At 33.5% G+C, this 9,131-nt stretch overlaps 1 protein-coding gene across 1 annotated transcript in view; it reads right to left on the minus strand.

The window, feature by feature from the left end:
* Positions 1–9,131, minus strand: part of CALCR (calcitonin receptor) — a 74,836-nt gene that overhangs the window by 41,325 nt on the left and 24,380 nt on the right. The window contains exon 6 of the mRNA XM_017525104.2: positions 1,932–2,058. Coding sequence (XP_017380593.1) covers positions 1,932–2,058 — 127 coding nt within the window. The remainder of the gene's footprint in view (positions 1–1,931; positions 2,059–9,131) is intronic.

Here is a 9,131-nt window from a genome sequence, read left to right on the forward strand (position 1 = left end):
TATAAATTATTTAAACACTGGATTGATAAATAAAAATTTCTGTAAAGTAAGTGTTTACTTGGTATCACAGTGCCACAGTGATTTGATTTTTTAAAAATTAATCTGGTAGATTTGGAAACCTAATCAACCAGTTTGGTGTTGCTAAACCCTCACTGATTTACAGAGACACATCTGGCAATGTAAATGAAGAAACAAAAACTGAGAGTAAGGAAACCTGAATTTCAGTGCTTGATCCCCACTCCAGTCAGTTTTATGATTTGAGGGAAATCACTTTGCCTTTTTATCTTCAAGTTTCTGATCTGTAAAATGAGGAGTCAGGAATAAATAACCTCTAAAATCCCTTTTAGTTCTGGTTTTTGTTAGTTTGTAATACCAGGGACTGATATCAATGAAAAAGCAAAGCCTCAAGATGCTCCTCCTCTGTCCTCCCCTGCCAGTTAAATTGCTTCATCCAGTAGTTGGCTGATAATTTCTAAACTTGGCAGCAAAGAAATACCCAGGATATATTCCTCGGCTCCACCTCATATCTACTAACTCTCTAGCATCATGTGGACAGTAGCTATTTCATGTTTATGAAATTTCCCCTGTTGATTCTGAGGTAGAGCCAGGTTTGGAAATCACTGTGAAAAACACTATCTTGGATATAAAGAGAGAAGACTGACAACAAATATGGGTTACTCTGAACAACTCTCAGGACAATTCTGGTAGAAGAAATCCAGAATGGTTCTCAGTAATGGAGCTAAATGATTTAACTCTCTTGTTCTCTGTAGTACTCAAATAGAAGGAGGACACACACCACACTTGCTTATTGTAATTGTGCATGAAGACATGAGTTTCAGGGTTGTATGTCCTCTCGCCCTAACTTTTGCATTTCCTGTGTCAGTATAAACCTTTTTGAAAGCATAATGACACAAAACATGATCATATTTATATGGTTCATTAGCATAAGGGAATAGCTACACATAGTGGAGATGACTGGGCTAAGCCCAGCCTGGCATCAGAATGAAGAAGGGATCAATATTTAGGCACACCTGTAACCATTTGTGGCACACCAGGATCACTGAGAAGCACTGCCTTACTGTATCTAATATCATCTATGTTCACAAGATGTGCTCAATATATCTGTCATAGGTGTTAATAAATTATTGGTTAGTCCTTTACATCCTTGTTAGTTGTATTCCTAGGTATTTCATTCTCTTTGTAGCAATTGTGAATGGCAGTTCATTCTTGACTTGACTCTCTTTTAGTCTCTTATTGGTGTATAGGAATGCTTATGATTTCTGCACAAACAGATAGAAAAACATTCCATGCTCATACTTAGGAAGAATCAATATAGTGAAAATGGCCATACTGCCCAGAGAAATTTATAGATTCAACACAGCCTCACCAAAAAGTGCATGAAGGATATGAACACATGGACATAGGGAGGGGAGCACCACACACTGGCGTCTGTAGCGGGGGGAATAGGGGAGGGACAGTGGGGGGTAGGGAGGTTGTGTAGGGAAAACATGGGGAGAAATGCCAGATATAGGTGATAGGGGATGGAGGCAGCAAACCTCATTGCCATGTATGTACCTATGCAACAATCCTGCATGTTCTGCACATATACCTCAAAACCTAAAGTGCTCTCTCTCTCTCCAAATATATATATATATATATAAAATTGGTAAGTCTTAGAAATGCATGGTTTTTTTATGATTCTTATTTGATTATGATTCAATTATTTTCAGTTCTTTACTAGAGCATGTAATAATTTCTTCCAAAAACCACATAGAAATGATATGCCTCATGAAATGCAAAACTCGACTATTGAAGTAAATATGATTACACATGTAAACAGCTGCTTAAGTCCAACATGAACACCATGTTAACTATTTACAGGTACTATATCCTTTAAAATTAAAACAAAAACAAAACTATTCAGTACTTACCGGGTCCCTTCGCACAAGCTCTCCATTGGGCACTACTTCAACCAGATGGATAATGATAATCATAGAATTCAGAATGTAAGTAAGAAACATGTTCTTGTGCAGGGTTACCCTTTGGCAGCCAAGGCTCCTGGAAGAAAAAGTAACATAGAGCATTAACCAGTGCCAAAAATGTTGGAGTACTTGGAAAAAAAACATTTTGGTAATATTTTTCATATTTTCTTTAAAAACAGATGAGAGACCATATAGAAAAAAGTAAGGCTGGTCTCATCTTTTAGATTTATTACTACCTTTCTGCCTGATTTGTAAAAACACTTTTCCAATCATAGAAGCTCATAGTGTTCAGTCCTCAGGGTGACTTCATACAACAACTGAAAGAGTAGGTGATAAAATCACCTTTAATTATAACAAATGTAAAATTAGTTAACAGAAGGACTCTTAGATTAGAAACTATTAGGGTTTGAGTGTGCTTCAAATGAAAAGCATACTGTTTATTGTTGTAACCAGGCAGGAAATATGTGGCCAGTGGGGTCACAGAGCATGAAGTCAGAACTGAGGCTACTTGTGACAAGGTACTGAATCTACGTCCTTGAGCCATTACATACACCCGCTTCACGTCTCCTGTCATTCTTCTGTCTCACCATTTCTTTTAACATCTTCTTAGATCTTATATTCCAACTAGAATAATCACTGTAGTTCCTCTTTTCCAACCCTCCTGATGGTGGAGCTCAGACACAGGCAGAGAATTCTTAATAGGCTCAAATGAAGTTTCATTATGAGGCATATTGTGATTTGGATCCAATGGGAGCTATCCAAATGCTGCTGCTTCCTGGCAGAGTCATTCCCCACTTTTGGGTATTAAGCAATTTGGTGGGGCTTTTATTATTTTCTCCTCCGTTCATAAAATTGTACATATGTGTTGGTGTGAATGTTCACGTGAATGAACATTAATTTGAATGTCCTATTTCATTTCTTGATGCAATGGAGAGAGCCTATGTCATGGCTATAACAAATTTGCAGTGATTATTCTAGACAAATGAAAATCTTATATTTACCATATTTGACAATGCAAAAAATATTAGTATAGTGTCATTCACCATGTGAAAGCTTAAAACATGCAGTTAATGATACCAACGACTCATCACACTATTCCTAAAAAAATCTTCATGGAATAAAGTTAGAAATGAGGAATTTTGAAAAGAAAATTCTGGGGAAAGATGAAATACAAAATAGCCTGGGTTTACTTACAATGCATTCCTATATTTCCAGTTCTAAGGAAAAACAGTTGTCAATTATCTGTGGTAAAAAGCAAATTTAAGTAATAAAGGCAGCTGTTAGAGGATATTTTAACTATTATAGGTACAGTTTTCAACTTTTTGGGAAGCACAAATGGTAAATCATTAATAAATAATATTTTTAAAAATTTAACTTGTTGGAGCAGGGATAGGATGTAGAATTTCCATCCATGAGGCAGGCTCTGATAAAGATAGGATTCAGCGAGGAGCTTTTATGGACTACTTTATTCAGCAGTACAGAAGTCTGTTAAATTAAACCCAACTGGTTTTATCGTAACATTAAAGGTGGGTTTCAAATTTAAATTTAAACAAAAAATTATTTATGTGAAACATCATGCTCATTTATACTGCATAAATTCCTATCTTGCGACTGCTGCAATCAGTACAGTTGAATCTGTGACCTGCCATCTTTCATACAGTCACAAGAGCAATTTATAATTCTCACTGGAAGTTAATTATGGGATTCATTATTTAATTCAGCCTGGCTTAGACCAGTGATAATTGACATTATCTAGAACTAAAGAGTATGAATGAACATATACAGTGATGTTATTCTTATGCCTGGTTTTCTTTTGACTGGGGAGAGTTCAATATTCTGCTGTTGTGCATTAGCTTAAATAACTTCATTAACTTCATTCTCCTGTGTAAACTCAAACCACCCTGAATAAAATATACTTCCTTCACATCCAGCTTACTCTCTTGTGTCCCTGCTTTACTTTTCTTCTTAACATTTACCACCCTCTGACACAGTATATATTTATTTATTGCCTGTTATTCTCTCCTTTTCTCCCACTAAAATGCAAGTGCTAAAGGAATTTACATACCTAGAACATGGTTTGACACATCATTGGGCTTAATAGTCATTTTTTGAATTTAAAAATATAATTAAGAAAAATTTCCTGTTTTGAGCCATGATCACTAAGCAACTTTCCAGTACATCAAAGAATTACATTAAATGCTAAATAATTTCCTTCTTTATACTTCATATCATACTGAACATTTGCCAAATTCTTCAGTTTCATATTAACTAGCTAATATGGAACATTATCCTATTGTTCAACACTAGCTGAAAATAAACATTGTATAGTATGTATACATACAAATAGTATATACAGATGTAGTATATATAAAGACACAGCATACATAAATATATAAAGATATGGTATATATAGATATAGTATATACAAAGAATACTGTATATATATATAATCATATATATTTTTTCATTGAAATATAGAGAAAATGATAGTTTAAAACTAGATAAGTTGCTAGCCTCCAAAGAAGTATGACTAATACATGAGTTTCTGTTTTTTGAAAGTTTTAATATAATTTTTGCTCATTGAGTTTTAAAATTTTTATTATACTTAATTGATGACATTTACAGTCATCTTTTTGAAGTGAGTCAAAGGTACTGCAAATTTTTCAAAATTCATTCAAGAATCCAAAATATATTATTGTGTACTCGCTATGATCCAGACCTGGTAGATATCAGGAAGATAACAGAGGACAGGGACATTTTATACTATGCTATTTTTTTTTTGTTTTTTTTTTTTTTGTTTTTACTGTGATAATTGTTCTGAAGAAGAGGTATGGGATGCTAGAGAGAATTAACTGAACTTAACATTAAAAATCCTCAGCAAATATCATGTCACTTAAATGAACATGAGAGAAGCTGACAACATTTTCTGTCAGATCTGAGATGTCTTAGGTAAAATAGCACCAACTTGACACTAGCTATATTCTATTCCCTTGATAAAAAACAAACAAACAGGCATTTAGATGGACAGAACATTGCTTATTATTTGAGTGATGGGAAATTGTAAGTACCATAAATTCTCCAATAGTGGAAGGATGAGACAACATAATCTACATCTACAACATAATCTACCAATCAAGGTGTCATTCAAATATGAGGAAGAGATAATGATTTACTTGAGCATGAATCTCAAGATGTCATATTTTAAGGTTAAAACAAAAAGTCATTTTCATGGTTATTGCTTATCTGGTGTAAATCTTTCAAATTGAGGAATTTGTTTCAAGTTATTAGTACCCTATGTGTGTGAGAGTGTGTGCTTTTTGGGAGCTTGTAGTTTTATAAGACAGCATTTAATTTTGGTTTTGAGCTTTGCTGATTGTGTAAATCAGTTTGATATCACAGGGTGAGGAACAGCAGTATTTTCTATTATATAAGACACTATAATTATAGTCACATTCAAAGCAAACAAAGTAGCAAAAAGAAAACAAGTAAAAGTTGTTGTGAAGTTACTGGTGCATGGGAAAATATGAATTAGGAATCATTTCTGTAATTGGTACAAACCCATCATATCTTCTAGTGTAACATTAAGTTTTCATTGACCTAGGGATCATATGTTATTCATGATGAACATGAGAACTGAGAGGAAGAGAGGAAGTGATGTGAAATGGATTGCATTAAAACTCCTGAAAAAATTCAAAATATGGTATATTGTATATCTTCCCTATTTGACAAGGACTTTTTCCTTTTGATTTGGCACAAAATCCTTATCTTTAATAAATTGTGTTTCAATAAAAATTCTTGCTTTTCCTGTTACTACTGTTCTGTGGGTGAAGAGTATGCTGTGGTATGATCAACAGTTATCTTTGGTGTCTGTCCTGCCACTGGTGAGTTGGAAGAAAGGAGGCCATCTTTGATACCATTGATTTCATGCTTTTCTTGGAGCAACAGGAAGGTAGCCAGAGATGTAAAATGGTGGTGGATACTACACAAGATAAAGATTCATATATCCACCCAATATGTAAAGGTGACATAGAGCAAAGAGAATACTGAGTAAGTAGTCGAGAAATCAATCTTCCTTCAGGATGCCCCACTGGAAGCCACCTTTGTTGACCTTGATGATTACTTTTTTGTCAATGTGGCCAATGTAATGTACTATAGACAATAATATGAAGAGACTGTCTTCCAACCTATATTTCTATCAACTTTCAGGCAAGAAAAATGAGTATTTAAAATACCAATCAGAAAGGCATGGGTAACACTCAGTCAAAATAAATGCTAATGAATGGTCTGTTATGCTTTTCATGAGATGATACAGTGAGAGGCTGAAGTATTAGTATTATTCCACAGAAAAGCAAATTGATAAATTGTAATTAAAATTTATGAGTGAGTGAATTTATTGGAAATTTGCTGAAAATTGTCAAGAACAAAGCTCAAATATAATGCCCACTTATGTGGCTTTCTTAAACCAATCTTTCCTAAGAGTATCTTCATTTTAGCTCTCTTGCTGACACTTACTATCAGCATCTAGCAGTGAGAGATTTTGCTGAACTAATTTGATTTTTATATTTAATCCCTTTTCATATTATCACTCCAATTTTTCCTGCAAATGTTTTAAACTAAATACTATCCTAGTAGTGCAGTCTTCTATCTTTAACTGGTGTACCAGAAATGACCTGCCTATCATCTTGAATATTATTTAAACTTTTGAACAGTTAAGATTTTTAATGCTGACTTTTCTGTGAATTAAACCTGAGATTTTTTTTCCTACCTTTTCTCTTTCTCTTGGAAGAAGGTATAGAAGATCAATTTTCTCCTATTAAAATGAAGACTTTGTATACATTTTTACATTAATTTTCCAGCAGCACAAGGAGCATGATTTCTGTTTGCTTTAATGTTGCAGTTTACAATCTGCCCCCACACTCTCTTGAGGGTTCAATCAGAATTATTTTGCTTTGGGACTAACTGGAGTTGAGAAATATTCTATTTTGCCCATGTGCTGCACTTTTACACACCCATCCTCAGGAGCTTAATATAGAAATGATCATTGAAAAATATTCTTAATTTCTTTGCTGATTTGGCTCTGCCTTTTATCTTCTCCTGCATGCTCGGGATAAAATTACATTAAGATTAAAGGCATGCTTTAATAAATTAATTCCGAGTAATAGCTCAAATTTTTAGTGAAGTATTGGCAGTTCCAAAGCCTCCTGTATGATCAGTGACTTTAAATGGCTCTGCAGGCCTCCTTAGCCTGCTTTTTGAGGAGGACAGTTGCAGGGTTCCTCCTTTTTAAAAGGCACTTTTAAGGAATTCTGAGGGCTTTACAATGAGATATCAGTGGAATAATTATGAATGGGGCATCAGCTCTCAAAGTGGAGCTGGGTAACTTTTCACTCTGGTTTCATGAAAGTTTTATAAAATTGTTTGGGGTTGGCAAAATTACTGAGACCTGGGAATATAGAATTAAGCAAGGGAGTGATGATATTTTTGGCTCAGGTTGCACACAGATGATGCCATTTAAGTGCATAAATTATGAAACCTTCTATTGTAATGTGCATTAAAGATCTTAGAGGTGATGTGGAGTATTTGAAAATAAATTCTGGAACAAATTTGCTAATTTACAAAAAAATTCCAGTGAGAGATCAGTATTATTTTCCACTTCCACAGTCACTTTAATATTAGTTTCTGGAATTCAAATATAAAAAAAGATGAAAGGGTCAAGGACATAGTTAAATTTTAAGAAAACAGATGCCCTTGATATTTTTCGTTTGGGTAAGGTTTAAGATACGATAGAAAACAAGTATAAAAATTTATATGGCTTTTTTGGGTTTAAGTATGTGGCATCTCAGTATGTATCTCTTGTGTCTGCTCTGAAGAACCAGCTATTTCAGTTTATTTCTTCTCATTATTAGACTCAGATAATAAATCTGTAAGACTTGTTTTTCTTCTCCAGATTTAAGTTGCTGTTTCTTGGGTTCTTAGAACTGAGAGACAGTAGGGCAAAGTTGGGTGATTTCTAGACAATTTGCCCCCACATTCTCTCGAGGGTTTGATCAGAATCATTTTGCTTTGTTACTAACTGGAGTTGAGAAATTTTCTACTTTGCCCATGTGCTGCACTTTTACACACCTGTCTTCAATAGCTTGATATATAAATGATCATTGAAAAATATTCTTAATTTCCTCGCTGATTTGGCTCTTACTTCTCCTCACTTATTTAAGTGACCGGAGAAATAAGGAACTAAAAAATATCCCTTTGACATTATTACCTTTAAAGTCCTGACTACAATTAGTTGCATGATTATAAATTTAGGGAATTTTTCTTTCAATTTTTTATGATTATATTTAAAATTTTTTTAAAATATACTTTAGTGGCATATTTTAAAACAAAAATTGTTTGAGAACCATGATGATGTATTTGTTTGCCCTAATAAAATGCAATTGAAAAATGCAGATATTCCAAGATTAATCATGTTATGTGATTACTGTATTCTGATCATTATCACTGAAAGTACTCTTCTATTCTAATTTGAGTAATTAATACTTCATGTCTGTTTACTTTGTTTATCAGTCTTTCTCCCGTTAAATCATTTATGGAAAGAGCTCATTGTCTGTTTGCTCATGCTATCATTTGCTATTCAGTTGAAAACTTACTATTCAATTCTATTGCTTAGTCCATATAAGAATCTTGACTAAGATACAGACAAAGATTGAAAGATGATGAAGGAAAAAAGAATAGCACTTGTGCTAAGGATGTATTTACAGGTGATTATTCTCCTCTTGGTTTAACTTTCCTTAGTATTATCCTGACAATATTTTAGCAAAAATCAAATTAAGATTCTATTATGCTGTTTTTTAAATTTATTTTTTATTGAAGTTAAGTATAGATGTGTAATTTACCATCTTTACCATTTTAAGTATATAGTAGTGATAAATACATATATGTTTTCCCCCCCCATTCTATATGTGAATCACTGTACATTTAATCACATATCACATTTTTTTTTTATATTTTATTTTTTTCTTTTTATTTATTTTTTTTTTCCCATTTATTTATTTTATTGTATTTTAGGTTTTGGGGTACATGTGAAGAACATGCAAAATTGTTGCATAGGAACACACCTGGCAGTGTGATTTGCTGCCTTCCTCCCCATCA

This window comes from Cebus imitator, unplaced genomic scaffold (assembly GCF_001604975.1).
Source record: "Cebus imitator isolate Cc_AM_T3 unplaced genomic scaffold, Cebus_imitator-1.0 Scaffold37, whole genome shotgun sequence".
In the NCBI taxonomy this organism is placed as follows: domain Eukaryota; kingdom Metazoa; phylum Chordata; class Mammalia; order Primates; family Cebidae; genus Cebus; species Cebus imitator.